The sequence below is a fragment of the Geotrypetes seraphini genome, chromosome 2 (assembly GCF_902459505.1).
Source record: "Geotrypetes seraphini chromosome 2, aGeoSer1.1, whole genome shotgun sequence".
NCBI lineage: Eukaryota > Metazoa > Chordata > Amphibia > Gymnophiona > Dermophiidae > Geotrypetes > Geotrypetes seraphini.
The window spans coordinates 194,673,450-194,694,518 of NC_047085.1; the positions used below are offsets into that span (position 1 = coordinate 194,673,450).

At 44.6% G+C, this 21,069-nt stretch overlaps 1 protein-coding gene across 5 annotated transcripts in view; it reads right to left on the minus strand.

Moving 5' to 3' along the window:
* Positions 1 to 21,069, minus strand: part of JARID2 (jumonji and AT-rich interaction domain containing 2) — a 532,325-nt gene that overhangs the window by 18,898 nt on the left and 492,358 nt on the right. For all 5 annotated transcript variants that reach the window (XM_033934611.1, XM_033934614.1, XM_033934613.1 and 2 more), the window contains 2 exons: positions 13,833 to 14,007; positions 2,493 to 2,600 (listed from right to left, as the gene is read on the minus strand). In XM_033934611.1, the coding sequence (XP_033790502.1) occupies positions 2,493 to 2,600; positions 13,833 to 14,007 (283 nt within the window). The remainder of the gene's footprint in view (positions 1 to 2,492; positions 2,601 to 13,832; positions 14,008 to 21,069) is intronic.

A 21,069-nucleotide genomic window follows, 5' to 3' on the forward strand; every position in this document is an offset into this window, starting at 1 on the left:
CACACGCCTTCAGACTTGCATATAGAAGGGAAAAACTGCAGATGGCTGTAGAAATCTCAGGGAACTAAGAGGATCACAGAAAAAATCCAGAATGGATTCCTTCTTCATATCATGTCCATGGGGAGATAACCTGCTTGTCCAGAATGACACGCCTATTGCACTGGAAAACATTAAGGGCTTACAGTGAGACCCCAAACCAGTGACACTTTCATTTGGTTCACATGTGCATGACTGCCAATATTTTAATTAAAATGCTTGAAAGAACTCGTCTCACTTCCTTATCCCTGGCCCCCCTTATCCCACCTCTAATGAGCCTCTTCCTTTTCAATCAATCTCTCTCTTCATATCAAGATATTTTTCTCTAGATCCAGTTGTCCTCTTCAGTGATGAGTAAAATGGGGCTCAGACTAATTGCCTTCACCATCTCTACCTACTTTCTTTAAGGGTCAGAAATTGGGTTCTTCTGGTTGTCTCCAATAGTAATTCTTTCTTCAGTGACCAGTAAGATTGTCATAGTTAAGAATCACTAAATGCAGTTTCTCTTCTAACACATTTGAATTAATCACTGATTACAGTGATCAGCTTAAAGGTCAGAATGATGCACAATTCAATATGAGTGCCACAAAGTACTGTGACGCCAGAAATACACAGCTTAAAGAGAGATCACTCATCATCCATAAACAGTTATAATTTGCCTTGCTCATTCCAAAACCAATCAAACTTGTACTGAAAATCAATTTTCAGCAAAAAGACACTTAAAAGGTGTACATATCTCAATAAATTCATGTGTGTAAGACTTGTTAATTAGTGTCAGTGTTGAATTAAACAATTTTCAAAAGTATGAGAATACAGAATGCCAAGTTACCTGTTGAGACCATGAAACACAAGGGCTATTATCTTGCACATCGGTATGTACTAAACATTAAACTAAAGAATTAAAGTTTCTCTTGCATATCTAATCATCTAATCTTTGGATTTAGGTTCTGCCTTTATAGTGGTAGTTCATAGTGAGTTATATTCAGGTATCATAAATATTTCCTTGTACTCAGAGGGCTTACAAACTAAGGGGCCCTTTTACTAAAGCTTGGTGCACTAAGCTTTAGGGCCCCTAAGTTTGTACCTGAGGCAACAGGAAGTAGAGAGACTTGATCTGGCTACTCCTAATGTATGAGACTACCTGTCAAGTGATGATCTTACTAGGAAAGTATTTTCTTTCAGTGGTGTAACATTTGAACAAGCATCATCTTGTGCCAATGTCAATGTACAATATATGGATAAAAGCATGTCTTTGCACTTTAATTATCTGTTGTAAGAAGTGTATGGCAGCCCAAGGGGACTACTTTGAAGGAGATTAGTATATAATTGTTGTATTTGAATATGAGTATTTTTAATGAATAAAGGTCTGATACTTTTTGAACAGCCCTCATATAGTATGTTATGATATATTTTTTATTTTAGTATTTCAGAGAGGTTTTTTTCAGGTGCCTAATTATTTCAACAGCATCATAAAAGTGAAAAACAGACTTTATAACTTACTTGCTCCTCTATGCAGTGGAACCTATACAGTGGAATCTTGGTTTACGGGCATAATTCGTTCCAGAAGCATGCTCGTAAACCAAATTGCTCGGATATCAAAGCGAGTTTCCCCATAGGAAGTAAGGGAAACTCGCTTGCTTTGTTCCCCCCTTCCCCGAGGCTGCTCCATCTTACCCCCCACTCCCGAGGCCACCGATGCTGCTCCACCCCCCCCCGAGAACTGGCATTGCCCCCCCCCCCCCCGCCAGCGAACGTCGTCCCCCCTGAGAACTGGCATCCCCCCACCTGCAATCCGGCATCCCTCACCCACCCAAACACAATCCCTTATCCCGATCTGGCACCGGCACCAGCCCAACACACAGGATATGCCCATGCCAGAAGATCCTCCCTCTTGCCTGGGCTGGGCCTTGAGCATCTGCGCATGCTCAAGGCCTTCTGGTTCTCGCTCTCTCCAAGATTCTCGGAGATCTACGAGAATCTCGGAGAGAGCGAGAACCAGAAGACCTTGAGCATACGCAGATGCTCAAGGCCCAGCCCAGGCAAGAGGGAGGATCTTCGGGCCCCAGCACGTCCTGTGCATCGGTGCAGATGCCAGATCAGGGTAAGGGATTGTGTTTGGGTGGGTGGGGGATGGAGCATCGCCGGGGGGGCTGGGACGCGAGCTGGGGGGGAGGGATGCTGGATCGCAGGGTGGGGGGGGGGTGTGCTCACAAATTGAGTCAACGCTTGGTTTGCGAGGCACGATTTGCAGGAATGTTTTGCTCATCTTGCAAAACACTCGCAAACCGCATTACTCGCAAACCGAGGTTTGACTGTAATAGATAGATGTATAAACAGATCTTCTGAAGTCTAAGCTGTCATAGCTCATTTAACTAAAGCTGCCTACAGTTCTTGTTCAATATTAGACATATCTGGTACTACTACTAAGTAATATATGAAGTGAAAGGTATACTGACCTCATCATAGCGATACATCAGCTTTAGCCCACGACAAGACTTGTGTTTCTCTACGTGCCTCAACGCACATTCCAGACAGAACACAACATTCTCATTCTCCTGTACCACCTAAAAATTCAAAGGAGCAGAATCCTAGTAATGAAGCTCATGGACTGAAAAAAACATCCAACTTTGATTAAAAACAAAACAAAACAAAAAACCTCACAAAACTTATGTTCATGCAAATCTCTCACATATCATTGTGGATATCCTGAAAACCAGATTCACTTGATGGTAACTGTAAGTGCTTCAAACAAAATTTTCCTTTACAAATCATTTTTAAAGGGAAATAATTATTATATTTTGCTTTTCACATTTAAAAATGCATATTTATATTGAATTTTCAGGGCATTTAATGCCTGGTTTTCATCTCAAAGCCTCATTAAAAAATAATCCCATAGGACAAGCATGTCAAAAGCTGACACAGGCCAAATAAACAAGGTTTAAGTTTTTGTGGGCCGTAAAAAAACAAAAATGTCATTTTTCATAGAAATTTAGGTTTATTTTGAAAAGTACAGTATGAAAAAAGAACAAGAGCAATGATAATATTAATGTTTTCATCCCAATACTTGGCATCTCTTCTCTGCTACTATTTTTCCAATTTCGGGGGAAATCTTGTCCGCAGTGATTACTTTTAAAACTGACCCTTGGTCAATGTCGGTAGTTCTGGATCTGATAGGAGACTTATCTCCTTTCATAAGTGTAAATAACTGCTCACACCAATAAGTACTTCCAAACATGGAAATAAATTCATATGCGAATTTTCAAGTATTTTCAAACCTGGCTGGCAAATATTTGTAAACGTCAAGCAAGCCAAGTTCACTGTATTTTGTCTTCAAATCTGAATCGCACATCTCAATTACTTCCATTTACATATGATTAGGTACTGATTCCATATTTATTGAGAAAATTGAAGAAAACAAAGAAAACTTGTCTTCCAAAGATTTAAAATCTGCAAATCTTGTTTCAAACTCAGTTCTAAGGATTAACATTTTTTCTGTGTATTTTTGATACGATGCAATTTCACCTAAACTTGATTTGTTTATATTGCATGTCGGAAAGTGCGCTAAGTCTTCATTTTTCAACTGCTTTTCCCAAAGAACTAGCTTACATTGGAATGCTTTAACTTGATCACACATGTTTGTAATGATCTGATCTTTTCCTTGCAGTTTTAAATTTAAATCATTTAAGTGTTTTGTTTTATCAACTTTGAAGGATAAATCTTGTAACCATACTGGATCAGAAAACTATCTTGTGTCTTAATTTTTAGTTATTAAAAACTGACATATTTCTTCTTTCAAGTCCCAGACTTGTTTAAGGACCTTGGAGCAGGATAACCAATGTACCTCAGTAAAGAGGGACAAACCGGATTATTCGCTTAAATAAGCAGAGAACTGTCAATGATTTAAGCCTCAAGATCTTATGAAATTGATCATTTTTTTGACAAATGTCAACACATTTTCCATGTTTATAACCTTTGTGCATAATACTTTTTAATGTATAATGCAATGCGTTTGATGAATCTTAGATCCATCACAAGTTTCACTTTGTTTTTTTTTTTTTGCAGTAATGCCACAAAACCGTTGGGTTTTCCGGCCATTGAAGGAGCTCCATCTGTAGCTACAGAAGTTAGCTTTGACTGAAGTAAACTGTATTTTTGCAGAAGTTCATAAACACAATTAAATATATCTTGTCCCGTTGTAGTGCCATGCTAGTGCGATACTAGTTCCAATAATTCCTCAAAAATGTTGAAATTCGTGTCGTAAGCACAAAGAAACATAGCTAATTGAGCTATGTCTCCAATGTCCGAGAATGGAAAAAGCTTAGAAACTAGATGATTTTGCTTTGATCTGATCACTTAAATTGCCGGCCAAGTCAGTAAATCTTTCTACAACTGTATTTCGAGATGAAGAGATTGTTTGAAAAACCTTCACACTTCCAGGACAAACAATTTCTGCAGCTTTAATTAGACATTCCTTGATGAAATCACTTTCAGTAAAATGTTTCACTTTCTTGTAATACTTTAGTAAACATGAACTGTTGTTTTTTTCAGTCCCAAGTCCCAACTTGAGCTCTTTCAACTTTTCTTGTTTCATTAATCCTTTATAATTGTCATATTTAGATTTATGCTGTTCATAGTGCCGTTTAATGTTATATAACTTTGGTACACCAATAGCATCTTTACATATCAAGCAAATTATTTTATCTTTTACTTCACAGCAAAAATATTCCAATCCCCACTTTTCTTGGAAATTTTGATGTTCATCAGCAACTTTTCATTTAGTTTTACTACCAATTGGTTTCGATAAAGACACACTGAATAACAAGAGCTGAAATAAATGAGTAATTGTTAACACACCAAAAAATTAAACATTTCAATAAAAATCTATATTTTTTTCTTAAATATTAACTTAACAGACACAGAATAATTGCACAAATTAATAAGTGTAACGTAAATAAACCTATACTCGTATTTTTATTGTACTTCGAATGCAAAATATTTCCTGTTTGGCACACCAAGCAAGTCAATACAACACTAATGGCATGGTAAGTATTATTATCGTCTGATTCACTGGTAGTATTAGTGGGGGGAAATGGTGCATTATGACTAGAGACGCGAATGAAAGATTAGGTTACTTACTTGCTGATCTTCTTTCTTGTAAATAGACTCTGGAATCTTCACCAGCGGGTCTGTGTATCCTCTCTAGCTCTGAGCTGCAGGCACTCCAAAACAAACCTTTAGCCTCTCCCTAGGTATATACATCCTGTCATGTGTCTGTATACAAGCCAGAGAGTCCTAAGAAGAACAGGTAACACCAGAAAAGAAAGAGAGGGGTGCAGGGACTCCCCACTACACGTCAATTCTGCTCAGGAGAAACAGAACAATTAGTAGCCAATGGCCAAACATTGCATAACTTTAAATAGGAACAATGTCAAAGAACAGCATAACATTGAAAAAGAAACACAGCCTGAGGGCTCAGACGTGGTTACCACCCCGGGATCCCCCAACCCCCTAACCCTACATAGAAGGGACCAGAAGGGAGTCTCAGGGAGGCTGGTCAAAACATACATCCATTTACCAGGTACTGTAAGGCAGTCTGCAAATCGGACTTAAGAGATGGCGGGTGTGAAGATTCCAGAGTCTATTTACAAGAAAGAAGATTAGGAAAGGTAAGTAACCTAATCTTTCGTTTTTGTACAATAAACTCTGGAATCTTCACCAGCGGGACGTATCAAAGCAGTCTCAACACATCATGGGGGGTCCAATGAGCCTGCCACCTGGACCGAAGCCCCCAAAACAGCATCTTGTTTAGCCACCACATCAAGTCGGCAAAACTTGGTAAAGGCATGAATCAAGGCCAAGTGGCTGCTCCGCAAATCGTCTCAGGAGAAACATCAGACGACTCGGCCAAAGAGAAAGCCATTCCTCACCCCAAGGGAATAAAGACATTTGACCAGCAGAAAACCTCAGAATTTGAGATGCGGAGAAAGGAACTCGGCCCTAAAAAGCCAGAAATGCAGACACTATACGTGTGGATGGGACAGCTACAAGAAACAGTCCTGATGGAAAGATCTTTCAGAGAGATCTGATCCAGGGGATTGTAGGGCGGACTAGCCAGTGAAAGCAGAACCAAAGTCAAATCCCATATGGGACAAGGCATTCCTAAAGGAGGCCGCAGCCTCCCTGCCCCCTGCAAGAAGCGGACAATGTCTGGAGAGATGCCAGAGAACCCCTGAGAGCAGCGGGACCCAAACACGAAAGTCCCGCAACTAGACATGGAGTGAAGACACTGCTAGCCTGCAGGAAGTCGAGGACATGAGCCAAGGATGGGCCGAGGGATCTACCTGATCCCACACACAGCAAACTAGAAACACCTCCAGGCCTGGACAAAATCAGACATAGCAGAGCTCCAGACACTCCAAAGGAATGTAGAGATAACCACAGAAGAATAGTTCCGAGCTGGCAAAACTGTGCGCTCAATAAATAAAAAGCTGTAAGCTCCAAAGCGGTCTGAAACTCGGAGTGCTATGGGCACCTGTGGAAGCTGCAACCCCCCGGTCCTTGCACAACTGTTCATACCATGTTCTCCAAGGCCAACTGGGACCACCCAGAGCATAAGGCCCACTTGAGCAGACACTCAGCACCGAATGCACCCTAGCAAGTGCCACAGAGGAAAAACATACAGAAGTTCCCCCCCAAGGGGCCAAGGCAGGGCCACAGCAACTAACCCCTCGTTGCTGAAGATTATGTCCGCCTGCTGCCAGCAAATGGAAGGCCAGATGGCCCCACTGCTGAACAATGGCCTCGAACGCCATCCTGGATAAGAACCCATCTCCCGGGTCTAGAATCAGACAACTGAGAAAGTCAGCCTGAACAGAGTCTATGCCGGCCACAGATAAGGACACCCAAAACTCTTCCCCCCAGGAAAAGAGCATCCGAGCCACCAGACTCAGCAGGGGACAATGCACACTCTTTCCAGATGGTTGCCAAAAGCTACTGCTGTCGCGTCGTTGGAGAACACCGAACTGCCTTCCGAGGGAGACAGAGTTGAACCTGCAAGAGGGCCAGCCAGAGTGATCAAAGTTCCAGGCGACTGATGGAACAGCAGCGCTCCAGCGCCGTCCACCGGCCCTGCGCCGGGGCAATGTTGTAAACTGCCCCCAACTGGACAGACTCGCATCTATCAGCAAGGTCTTTTAGCCCAAGACCCTCAGATGAAAACCGTCTGCCTAGCGTCACAAGAGGCAGCCCCCCACGGCAGGGATCCAACAATCCAGGCGAGACAGCTGAAGAGGTCGGTACAATGTCTGTGGGGGTACTCGATGAATCTTCTCCAGTCGAACACTGTAGACATTCCAGCAAGTGCACCACCTGCTGAACCGCCCAGTGGTCCTCCTCCATTGAGGGGGCCTTGAACAGCCAGTCAGTTGGGTATGTAAGGCCTAGCAAGCCCTACAAGCACAGGTGGGCAGCCACCACCACCATGATCAGTGGAAAAGAACATGGCTCTGTTTTCAGCCCGACGGGCAGAGCTGCAAATGAACAAAGCTGAGTCCCGGAAACTGTAGAAATCCCCTGTGCCCCTGAAAAATCAGGATGAGGAAGTAAGCTTCCATGAGATCCAGGGAAGTCAAGAATTCCCCAGGCGCTACTGCCGCTAAAACTGAACGCAATGATCCCCTCCGAAAACAGGGTACATGCAGAAAGATATCCACGGACTCAAGTTCCAGAATAGGCCTGCGATCATCGGATCCTTCCTTTGGCAAGATGAAGAATATCGAGCAGCTCCCGGAGCACAAGACTTCATGAGGAACAGGGAGAAATCCAACGGAGGTTAGGAAAAAAATTTAAAGCGAAGACCCAATCTGAGCACTTTGAGGACCTCCAGATCCGAAATCATCCTCTGCCACTCCGTCATGTAGGCCGAGAGTCAACCCCCAATCTGAGGATGAGGAGCCAGAGCCCTAGCGTCAGAACTCCCTCGTGAGATGGGCAGGAGGATGGTTGTTGGAAAACTGATGTCATGCACGACCTCCAAAATGAGGTCTGGAAGGTGCTCTGAACCTGTAGTCAGGGTCCAGAGTACTGGAGAGGTCTCCTCGAAGGACAAAAAACCTTGGTCGCCCAGATCTCCGGGCAGGTCAAGCTTTCAACCTGTGACGCACCATAGGCTTACAGCCCTACCCACTGGCCAGAAGGTCAGCAAAACCTTGGCCAAACAAGAGCAAACTTCTGAAAGGCATCCGGGGCAGCGCAGCAGTAGAAGAAGAAACACCAGACTACCGGCTAATGCACATCATGCGCTGTGCAAAGACTGAAGAAGCTCCAAGTTTAGCAAAATTTTCACCATGACAAGGATGGAATCCGCTAAACAAATCCCCATGGAGACGAGGAAATTAAAGTCCTGAAGGACAACCCCCTCGGGATCCCAACTGAACTCAGAGTGCCATGCACTGGCAACAAAGGGGGAGGCCGCTGTAGCTCTTACTCCCGCTGTTGCGGAATCTAAAAGGCATTTGAGTACAAAATCCACCCGCCTGTACTGAACCCATGGTAGTACAACCCCCCCAACAGAGGGCAAGAGAGTGCATGTAGTGACTTATGCCGCAGCCGAAACCACCAGCGGCAAAGCTATATGCATGGAAAAATCCAGGTCCATGGGATGCTAAGATCCCGGCACAAAGGGGACCCTCCTGGGACTCCCAAGTCACTAAAGGCATCCTATCCCAGTCTGGAAAATAAGCAGGCAGCGGTGCTGATCACTCAAGAAGGAACATTCTGCCAGAAACCGGAGGTCCGAAATCAGGTTCAGGACTCGGAAAGGAGGACAGGTGACCAGACAGACCGGAAGAACCAGCACCAAACTGGGACAACCCCAAGTACAGGTGACCCGTCATCAGTGGGATCCCTCTTTAAGATCTGCCAGAAAAGGCACACTAGTAGACACTGTAGACAAACCTGTGACAGCAAATGGACAAAGACCGAGACAGAAGTGATGGCGGAACCACCAGGCTGCTCTCCAGTGTCACCGAAAGTAAAATCCCAAGGCATGCTGGCATCCAGAGGAAGGGCAGGTCCCATCTGCATCATTGGATTCAATGTGGAAGAAATAGGTACAGCCTCTGTCAAGCAGAAACGCCTGACACAATTTCTGACACTTGAAGGTGGGAATAGGCACCATCGGCAAAATCCACACCGCTTGCCGCAGTATTGGTGCTCTTAGTCAAAGAATGAGACATTCTCCCCTGATGCTGCGCTTGTGGTTCCATGCAGCGCAGGTCGCACCCGTTTGAGAAGAACTGGATGCGTCAAAAGCATCTCCGGTAGAAGTAGAGGCAAAGGGGGATTCTCTGAAGGAGGAAAACGCAGAAACTCTGCACATCTCGCCCCCCATGTGTGCCGCGGCGCATAGGAATTGCATCCGCGAAACCGCCAACCATCTACCGTAACTGAGGCATGAATCCATGCCATCCTGTCCTGAGGTGGTCATCTGTGAAGTTTGGAGCAAAAACAAAGCTTCTAAGGGCAAAAAATATACTTTAAAAAGTTTTAAAGAAAATCCAAGATGGCCACCGCGGGTGCTGATTTTGCCTTAAAACGACCTGGCAAAATCACGGGAAACCCAGAAAAATGGCGATTTTTAGATTTTACAGGTGGGGGTGGGGTTGGGGGCTAGGGCATGCAGGGAAACCACCCAAAAACCCCTTTCCAGGACCCCCCCAAATTGCCAAGCTTGTGAGTAGACAGGCACACACAAAGACATGTGCTGCAATAGAAATCAATGGCAGCCAGCTAACACAGAGCAAGCAGAGAGATCATACCTCAGGAGCTGATAAAAACTGGATTTCAGATCTTCTGACCGCCTTACCTTCCCAGTCATCCCAGACAGGGACTCTCAGGACCTCACAGGAAAATTAGGGAAGACATGCCGACCGGTTCCAATCCCGGCGTACCACCACGGAACCACAGCAGCCTGTGCTCTACCCTTTCGTGGACGAACCCAGGGTGAGGTGGTTCGCGATTCCGGAGACCAGATCTAACCTGCAGGCTGTCTGAGGGGTTTACTGCAGGTCTGCTAACAGTGCCCCCCAGAAGCAGACGATGTAATTACCAAAGTCTGCGATCTCTCGCCAAAGGATGTCCCCGAAAGGTAAATCAACAGCACAAGGGCAACCTGTGCCAAATGACAAAATAAAAGAATTAGAAATATAAAAATGAAGCATGAGCAGAAAAGATAAACCAGCAGTCAGAGCTGCAGGAACAGACTGGAATTATAAGGCACGTGACAAGATGTATATACCTAGGGAGGGGCTAAAGGTTTGTTTTGGAGTGCCTGCAGCTCAGTGCTAGAGAGAATTCACATACCCGCTGGTGAAGATTCCAGTATTTATTGTACAAGAACTTGTCTCGGGTACCAAAGGCGTCCATATTGTAGTACTTAAGAATAAGCAATTGGTTATCCTATGTTGTATCGTTGTTTTTGACTGGCTTAGATAGGCAACTGCTTGGCGCCGATGGATTGCGGGAGAAATTTTGTGGCTCTAGTTATGACTTATTGGATTACTGTGGCTGGGCTGCAAAGATGCTTGTTGTGGGCAGCAAGTTTGACATACTTGCCCTAGGACAAGGGAATTTCAGTGTTGGTCCTCAAGGACCACAACCCAGTCAGGTTCTCCCCGATGAAAATGTATGAGATTTGTTTGCATGAACTGCCTCCAGTACATGCAAACAGAATTCATGCATATTCATTGTGGAAATCCTGAAACCCTAAATGGGTTGCAGCCCTTGGTGACCAATATTAAACACCCCTGCCCTAGGATTTGTAATTAAAAATGAAATAATTTTTTAAAATGTATTGCAATTCTTTAATATATAATTCCAAGGATTAACACTTAGGAAAATAAAGCAATGGTATAGGGAAAAGTTAAGGGGAAATAACTATTAAAAAGAGTTTTGCCTTTTATGCATATAGGTATACCACACTTTGGAACTTAGTTGAGCTTTTCTAGCGTAAAAATTCACATGCTGTGTCCCAATGCATGTGTACTCAATGTACGACTGTGGATTCTCAGCACTTGTCTTCCTTTTTTGTCTGTCAGTTTTGACAGGCTTTTCTATTAATACAGACAGACACCCTACAGTGGACTAAGTCAATTTCTTACCTGCTTTCCTGTCAAATATTTAAGACAGCCCTCAAAACATTAATTTTCCCTGGCTGTTCCTGATGGATGGGTGTTGGTAGTATGACAGCCTTTCAATCTTACCTGATTTCTGATGAGTCTTTCAATCTGTATTTTTTCCTATCCTACTGCATAAATTCCTTTTTCCTTTGAGACAGACAAAGGAGGCCAGGGAGAGATAAGGACAAAAAGAAAGACAAACAGACAGCGGGAGGGAGAGAGACAGAAAGAAAGGAAGGAAGGAAGAGACAGGGGCAGGGAGAGAGACAGAAAGAAAGACAGACAGACAGACATCTATTCTAGCACCTGTTAATGTAATAGGCTTAAACACTAGTATAAAATACAAATAAAACTAAAGAGCAGTATCATGCTCTGCAGCAGAGAAGCTACATGTAAATGAGGTGTGGCAGGAGGCAGAAAAGGTTTTAACTTGAAATCGAAAAAAAAATATATTTAGTTAATTCCGATTTAAGCTGCTTAATTTAATTCCTTACTTATTCTTTATTTATAAGGGGTGTAAAAGTCCACAGAATATAAGCAAGACACGTAAGTAATGCCCCTTTTAAAAGGTGACACCAACGAAACCTAGAAATCTGTATCAGGTCAACGATATAGTAGGGATGGGCATTCATTTGCAACAATATGGAAAATGTAAGCAGTATATCTCATGCCATTGCATGCCACTTCCCAAAAAATTGAGCAGAAAAAAAACATGAAAATTTGTGTTTTACTGGTTTGTTGATAATAGTGTGCACTCTTTCAAGATGAGCATCCTCTTTGCAAATAGGGGGAGAGTGTGGCACAGTGGTTAAAGCTACAGCCTCAGCACCCTGAGGTTGTGGGTTCAAACCCACACTGCTCCTTGTGACCCTGGGCAAGTCACTTAATGCCCCCATTGCCCCAGGTACATTAGATAAGATTGTAAGCCTTCCGGGACAGAGGGAGAAACCTGCTTGAATACCTGAATAAATGCATATAAACCGTTCTGAGCTCCCCTGGGAGAACAGTATCGAAAACCGAATAAATAAATTACACATGTGCATATATAGGACTAGATTCTATAAATGACACCTAAAAATTCAGCATTGAGAAAAACAGCGCTAAGCGCTATTCGACAAATGACACTAAAAGATAGGTGCTGTTGATATAATAGTGCATAGCACTGGGAACAACCTGTAACATTAGGTGTGGCCATTTACCGTATTTTCACGCATATAACGCGCGCGCTATACCCGATTTTTACAAACCGTGTATAACCATGCGCGTTATATGCGTGAGCGGGTTATTCCCTTTTTTTTTTACATAGTTCCCCCCCGATATCTGATTCACCCCCCCCGCAGGACCGCTCGCACCCGCACCCCGAAGGACCGCTCGCGCTGGAACACGCACCCGCACCCCCACCCCGAAGGACCGCTTGCACCCCCACAGCCTCCCCCCCCATCATGTAGAAGTTTCCTACCGTCGTCCTGCTGCTTCTTCTGCCGGCGGTCCTGCCCCTTCTCTTAGCCCTGCGTCTACGCTGCTTTCTCTTCCGGCGGTCCCGCCCTTTCTCTGATGTCAGAGAAAGGGCGGGACCGCCGGAAGAGGAAGCAGCGTAGACGCAGGGCTAAGAGAAGGGGCAGGACCGCCGGCAGAAGAAGCAGCAGGACGACGGTAGGAAACTTCTACATGATGGGGGTGGGGAGGCTGTGGGGGTGCGAGCGGTCCTTCGGGGTGGGGGTGCGGGTGCGTGTTCCAGCGCGAGCGGTCCTTCAGGGTGCGGGTGTGAGCGGTCCTGCGGGGGGGGTGAATCGGACGTCGGGGGGAGGCATCAGGCTTTCAGGGTGGGGACAGGACTTCAAGGGGGAGAGGAGAGTCGGGGCGGGCTAAAGGAGAGTGGGCTGGCCAGAGGAGAATCAGGGCGGGCTAAAGGAGAGTCGGGGCGGCATGCGCGGTATACAAAAATGTATTTACATAAATTACAGTTCCCCGCGCGCTATACCCGTGTGCGCGTTATCTATGTGAAAATACGGTATTCTAGCTTAAATGTGGTGTAAATCCTTGCACCTTAATTAGGTGCAGATCTCACCTTATTCTATGAACATACAGGTAAACTGCAGTAACGCCCCTGACCCTACCATGGCCACACCCTATTTTGGGAACTGCACGTAAAATTTACATATGGATCCCACCCATAAAAATGCATACATAAATTTTAATTAATTTCAAAGAAGACTAAAAAAAAACATTCCCAGACAAAATATAACCGAGTTAAAGTTGCCTGCAATTTACTGTCATATCATTATCAATGCCGACAGCCAAATGAACACAGCCAAAAGCAGAGCAGTATGCATAATGCATGCAGTAAAAGGCAACTAGGAAAAGAGCTACTGCTCTTAAAGAATGGAATGAACCATATCCAAATAAATTTCAAGTTTTAATGTTTTTGAAACCTTGAATTAGCATGAGCCTTCAGCAGGCACTTACAGTCAATTAATGACCACTAATTGGTTGTTTCTGTGTTTTCTAAAGGGAACCTGCCAATCTGCATTCCATAAATACAGAAAGAGTAGAAGGTACTACTTTGTTAGCATGTATAAGTAGTGGTGGGAGCAGTCCAATATTAGGCATTGTACTTACCATGGATAGGTAGCAGAGATGTTGGCAAACCTGACACCTCCTCTCTGACGTTTCCAGCTGCAACCACTTTCGAGGCTTTTTCTTTCCATCCACCGACATATCATGGCTACCATAGCGGGCTGAAGAATGCAGACCTGCTTTGAAGAGTTCTTGCCGCTGCCTCAGCTCTGTATCCCTGACCGAGAAAAAAATCTAAATCAGAAACTAACCAAACGTCACTTCATCCTTACCAATGAGCTTCTTTCTCATGCCCTATAGTTAGGATGCAGTGACTATCATCATAAGAACCTCACTGGTGCTCTTTTACACCTGTGAACTTCCACTTTATTGAGTGGTGGTAGGATAAAACATCCCCCCAACCGATTAAACAAGGTACTGTAAATGACAGCTTCATTTAAAAAAAAAAAAAAAAATGCATTCGTCATAGCACATTCATAACTGCACGTTCTTATCCAATTCATCATTCCAATACTCCCATTCTACAGGTTCAATTTTTTTTTAATTTTGGGAATGTATTTTTTTCAGATTAACATAACAATTGAATTCCACAGACTAAGTGCAGATTACTTTCTCTGTGGTCATCAAGAAAGTTCCAGAACATCTGAATACAGCAAACCATATAGCGCTCATCAGCTGTCATACCTTTTGAAAGATAAGATAGCGAAACTACATAGTAGACAAAAAGAACAGCATTACATAGGAAACTATGAGAGTGACAGCAAGTTCATCGATATGGAAAGCCTAGATGCTAGTAAAGAAGGAGGTCTTTTCTGATACTGAGAGCTGGGTTTCTATCACACAAGTCCAACTCTGGCAATTTTTTGTTTGGGATAGCACCAAGGGAATAGAAGATAAGTTAGCTTCTTTTACATTCAAAGACTTGATAAACACAGCATGTTAGAGCTCTAAACCAAGTGAGACTGAGTGTTCTGTGCTCCATGGACACACTGAGCTATGAACTGAAGAAACTTTTAACTAAAAAAAACTGTTGCTTTAGAAAACCTGTTACTCTTTCTATAAATGTTTTCCACCTCAAGCTTCTTTCACTAAAATTGACTTTTTCCCAACCTCTAACTTTATTATTTAATATCTAAATTGGCCTTCCTCATTTTGCTATAAAACAAATCAGTATTGTTGTCTTATCTTTTACAAGTCACACGGCTTTGGTTTGTGTGGTTGGAAGGTCTGCTTTGGGGTTCAATCTAGCTTAGTTTTGGCTTGGTGCCTGGCAGTATCTCTGTATAAAACCTCTACATTTCACCTTGTGGCTACACATTTTTTTAGATCTCACCTAATCCCTCACATATCCACCTGTGCCAACTTCTTAAATAACCTTTCAAGCATCTACATAAAATATTGTCCAAATTTGGGTTTTTAAAAATTCTTTAAAACAGATCTTTCACATAGAAACTATTACTATACTGAATGATAGTTATTATGTTTACATATATTATGGTGCTCAAAGGTTACCCCATTTGCTTGATGCTATTAGCACTGAAAAAAAGAATTACGATGATAAAGCTTCCAAATAATATGCCATTCTGCCAAGGACGCAAAACCTGAAATATGAGCCACAGTTTTATCTAGCTGCATAAGAACATACATTCCTCTCAAATGGTACCTTTACAAAATACCTACAAATGTTTTGGAAACAAATAGTTCAAAGATGATACGAGGGGTGTTCAATAATTTATCTATTTCAGTAGGAAAGTAAAAAGTTTTCCAAAAAGTTTTGTTTTATTTTTCAATATAGTCCCAATAGCCCCATACACTTCCCGGCAATGACTTTAATCCCTTAGAAAATAATTCTTCTATTTGACCTTCAAACCAGGATGCCAACAACTTCCTTGACCATCTTCATCACTTGAAAACTGCTGTCCATGGAGAGATTTCTTCAAAACTCAGAACAGAAGCCAGGTCAGGACTGTAGGGTGGATGGTTCAGCTGCAGAAACCACATTCTCAGATGACAGCCTGTGATTTTTATGGAGTGCACCAGCACATTGTAGTGAAGAAGCAGCATGCCTGATGTTTTCCTCGTCTTTTCTCCTTGATTGACTTCCGAGAAACGATCACTGTGTTGGCATAAATCTCCCCTGTTATGGTTGTCTTGTATGGCATGAATTCCAGAAACAAAAGTCTTTCATCATCCCAGAAGATAGTTGCCATGACTTTGCCTGCAGATTTTTCTGGCTTGAACCTTTTTGGGGTGGGAGATGACTTATGCTTCCACTGCATTGACTCCATTTTGGACTCAGGATTTCTGTGATGAGTCTAGACTCAAGTCTCCAAACGATGAAAACAATTCACTTGGTCTTCATGGAGCATCTCCAAGTTCTCCTGACAGCATTGGAACCTCATGGCCTTCTGACATGGCATCAACATTCTTGGAACCCATCTTGAAATAACCTAGGACATGCCCAATTTTTCATGAATTATTTTCCAAACTATACTTGCCGAGATGCCCATTTCTTCAGCTAATCGGAAAACCTTAATTCGTCCGTCTGCAAAAATTAAATCTTTGACTTTCTTGTACATTTCTGTGGAAGTTGCTTCCATAGGCCATCCAGTGTGAGGGTCATCTTTAATACTCTCTACCCCATGTAAACTGTTTGCTCCAAAATTTTACTTTGCAGGATGATATGGCAGACTCCCCATAAACTGCAGTCATGCGTTCATGGATCTCCTTTGGCTTTTTCCCTTCTTTTGTGAGAAATTTTATTACTGAATGGTGCTCCAAATCTTGATTCTTATGAGTATTTTCCTGACATCCTGTCTCTTGGAATGAGACATGTCACAACATGCAGAAACTTGTTTCAACACACTTGCTATTTTTTTTTATACTCAGGTAGACTGACTGGCTCTTGTATCTAAACAGATACAGTTGAAGAAAACCATGAACTGTACTTACATACCTCAAAGCACTACCAAATCATTCCAAAACAGTAAACTTTTTCTGCTGGGGAACTCATAAGCACCAATTTGGGTCATAGGAAAGTCAAGTAAGGACAGATGCTGCACAGGCTGGGAGGGAGTTGGGAAAGCAGGGAAGGACAGATGCTGCATGGACTGGGAGGTTGGGAAGGCAGGGAAAGACAGATGCTGCACGGGCTGACAGGGGATTGGGAGGGCAGGGAAGGACAGATGCTGCACGGGCTGAGAGGGGGTTGGGAAGTCAGGGAAGGACAGATACTACACAGGCTGGGAGGGGATTGGGAAAGCAGAGAAGGACAGATGCTGCACAGGCTGAGAGGGGGTTGGGAAGGCAAGGAAGGACAGATGCTGAAAGAGTTGGGAAGGCAAGAAAGGACAGATGTTGTATGGGCTGGGAGGGTGTTGGGAAGGCAAGGAAGGACAGATATTACACGAGCTGGGAGGGGTTGGGAAGGCAGGGAAGGACAGATGCTGAAAGAGTTGGGAAGGCAAGAAAGGGCAGATGTTGTATGGGCTGGGAGGGTGTTGGGAAGGCAGGGAAGGACAGATGCTGAAAGAGTTGGGAAGGCAAGAAAGGGCAGATGTTGTATGGGCTGGGAGGGTGTTGGGAAGGCAGGGAAGGACAGATATTGCATGAGCTGGGAGGGGTTGGGAAGGCAGGGAAGGACAGATGCTGCATGAGCTGGGAGGGGGTTGGTAAATCAGGGAAGGACAGATGCTTCACGAGCTGGGAGGGGGTTGGGAAGTCAGGGAAGGACAGATGCTGCACGGGCTGAGAGGGGGTTGGGAAGTCAGGGAAGGATAGATGCTGCACGGGCTGAGAGGGGGTTGGGAAAGCAGGGAAGGACAGATGCTGAAAGAGTTGGGAAGGCAAGAAAGGACAGATGTATGGGCTGGGAGGGTGTTGGGAAGGCAGGGAAGGACAGATGCTGCATGAGCTGGGAGGGGGTTGGTAAATCAGGGAAGGACAGATGCTTCACGAGCTGGGAGGGGGTTGGGAAGTCAGGGAAGGACAGATGCTGCACGGGCTGAGAGGGGGTTGGGAAGTCAGGGAAGGACAGATATTGCACGAGCTGGGAGGGGTTGGGAAGGCAGGGAAGGACAGATGCTGAAAGAGTTGGGAAGGCAAGAAAGGACAGATGTTGTATGGGCTGGGAGGGTGTTGGGAAGGCAGGGAAGGACAGATATTGCACGAGCTGGGAGGGGTTGGGAAGGCAGGGAAGGACAGATGCTTCACGAGCTGGGAGGGGGTTGGGAAGTCAGGAAAGGACATATGCTGCACGGGCTGAGAGGGGGTTGGGAAGTCAGGGAAGGACAGATGCTGCACGGGCTGGGAGGGGTTTGGGAAAGTAGGGAAGGACAGATGCTGAAAGAGTTGGGAAGGCAAGAAAGGACAGATGCTGCACGGGCTGAGAGGGGGTTGGGAAAGCAGGGAAGGACAGATGCTGAAAGAGTTGGGAAAGCAAGAAAGGACAGATGTTGCATGGGCTGGGAGGGGGTTGTAAGGCAGGGAAGGACAGATATTGCACAAGCTGGGAGGGGATTGGGAAGGCAGGGAAGGACAGATATTGCACGAGCTGGGAGGGGATTGGGAAGGCAGGGAAGGACAGATATTGCACGAGCTGGGAGGGGGTTGGGAAGTGTGGTATGCAGACTATGCCTGCTAGGAATGTCCCTAGAGCAGTGCACAAGTCAAGTTCAGGCTCCACGCAAATACTCCTTTTAAAAGCTCAATTCAAGTCATTACATGAATTTCCTTCTTTGTCCTTTAGAGGGAGCGGGAGTACAGAACTGCAGGATTCCCATCCCCCACGGAAGCCTAGAGTGATTAACAGGAAATCACTTCCACCTGAGGGTTTGGGGCGGGGCTGCAAACTCCTTACTCTGAGAACCAAGTTCCTTGAGAGTCAGAAGCAGCAGGAACTAGGAGAGGACAGGTCACAGTGCTCAGGGCTGAGAGTTCTGAATGTCAGACAAACTCCAGAGTCTATGGAGCTAATAGAGGCTGGTGAGGACATGTCTCTTGGTCTGTTGGAAGAGCCACAGGATATGGAGCTGGAAGTCAATGCTGAGACAATTGCTGAATTGCCTATTGAAGCCCAGCCCATGGAGATATGCTGTGTGAGAGACAAGTGACTGACTTTGTTGAATGATTTTTGAAAGTTTGTTTTTCTAATTACTTGCCTGTGCTGGATACCTTTAAACCAGCTGAAGAGTTAAAGAAGTTTCTTTTGGACTGTGTTTTTGAACTTGTTTTCTTGTTGGAAGTTTTGTTACTTTCCCTGGGGAGGGAAAAGTGAACAGATTCCCAGTCCCAGACAGTAGGGGTTTTGCCCGTGTTTCGTGGTGGGATTGAGGGCCGATATTGGCAGAATAAGACCACACAGTGCACGCTGTCTGGCCAGCACGCTGATGCTGGAGAAGTCAGTGCAGTTACACTGACTTGGGTAGAATTGAGGCAACCCGGAAACTTGTGTGTTTAGAGTTTTGAATTTTTTTTATTTTCTTTTGTGATACCTGCTAATGGACTATGAATCAAACAAAGTAGACTTTAGCAACAGATTTAGTTTTTTTGCCTGATGGACACTAAGTCTTAGTGATATACTGAAACATCCTGACAAAGTTTTATGTTTAATTTTTACTTTTAAGAATAAAGCTCAAGTTTGTTTTGAGAAGAACTTTCCTGGTGCGGTGGTGTCCTTAGCTAAACGCTTGGCTGTTATTTTTCCTTGTGTTGCCTGTGGCTGCTCATAAGAGGTTTTCTTGTACTGGTGGCCCAAGAAACCTTGCCCTGAGGCTGCCGATTACATAAGGCAGGGAAGGACAGATGCTGCATGAGCTGGGAGGGGGTTGGGAAGTCAGGGAAGGACAGATGCTGCATGGGCTGAGAGGGGGTTGGGAAGGCAGGGAAGGACAGATGCCTGCACGGGCTGAGAGGGGGTTGGGAAGTCAGGGAAGGACAGATATTGCATGAGCTAGGAGGGGGTTGGGAAGGCAGGGAAGGACAGATATTGTATGAGCTGGGAGGGGGATGGGAAGGCAGGGAAGGACAGGTGCTGCATGTGCTGGGGGGATTGGAAAGGACAGATGTTGCATGAGCTGGGGGTTGGAAAGGGAGGGAAAGGGATGCTGCATGGGTGGGTGGGGAAGGGGTGCTGCATGAGCTGGGGGTGGGGAAGGGAAGGAAACAGATGCTGCCAGTAGGGGATGGAAGAAAAAGAGAGAATAATTGGACATAGATGCATGGGGCAGGAGGGAAAGAGATGTGCACTTGGGGAAATGAAGAAAGAGGGAGAATTGTTGGATATGATAGTGGTGGAGAGAAGGGAGGGAGAAATACTGCATATTGTGGTGGAAAGGGAAGGATGGGACAGATGAAAAGGGATGCAAGAAGGAGGAATGTTGGACATGGTAGTGGAGGGAAGGGAGGAAGAGATGCAGCATGGTGTTGGAGGGTTGACAGAAGGAGAAATGTTGGGCATAGGGCTGGTGGGGCGGGGCAAAAGATGCCAGGGGATGAGGGAGGGAGAAATGTTGGACTTGGCAGTAGAAGGGGTGGGAGAGATGTGTCCTGGTCCCCCCCTCTCTTTTCTCACTCCCTTTGCAGCAAGGAAGGGAATGAGAGAGAGATGGTGAACAGTGAGAGAGAGAGAGACAGAAATATGATGGCAGATAATGGCCCATCCAGCCTGCCCATTCACAGCACCCACTATCTCCTCCTTTCCCTAAGAGATCCCATGTCCCTGTCCCATGCTTTCTTGAATTCAGACTCAGTCTTTGTCTCCACCACCTCTACCGGGAGACTATTTCATACATCTACCACCCATTCTGTAAAACAGTATTTGTTAGATTACTCCTGAGTCTATCACCTTTTAACTTCATCTTATGCCCTCTCAATCTGGAGCTTCCTTTCAAATGAAAGAGACTAGTCTCATGCACATTTATGCCATATTGGTATTTAAATGTCTATCATAACTCCCCTCTCCTGCCTTTCCTCCAAAGTATACAAAATCCTGGATTTCAAATGTGTGAACTTTAGCAGCATGGAAGAGTACCTGAAGAAAGAGCTGATTGGATGGGAAGACATAAGGGAAGTGGAAAAACAGTGGTCCAAGCTGAAAGGTGCAATAAACAGAGCTACTGACTTATATAAAGAAAATAAATAAAAACAAAAGAAAAAGGAAACCAATATGGTTCTCCAAACTAGTGGTGGAAAAGATAAAGGCAAAAGAATTAATGTCTGTGAAATTTAAAAAAAAAACCTCAAGAAGAGGCATACAGAAAGGAATATCGAATGAAACTGA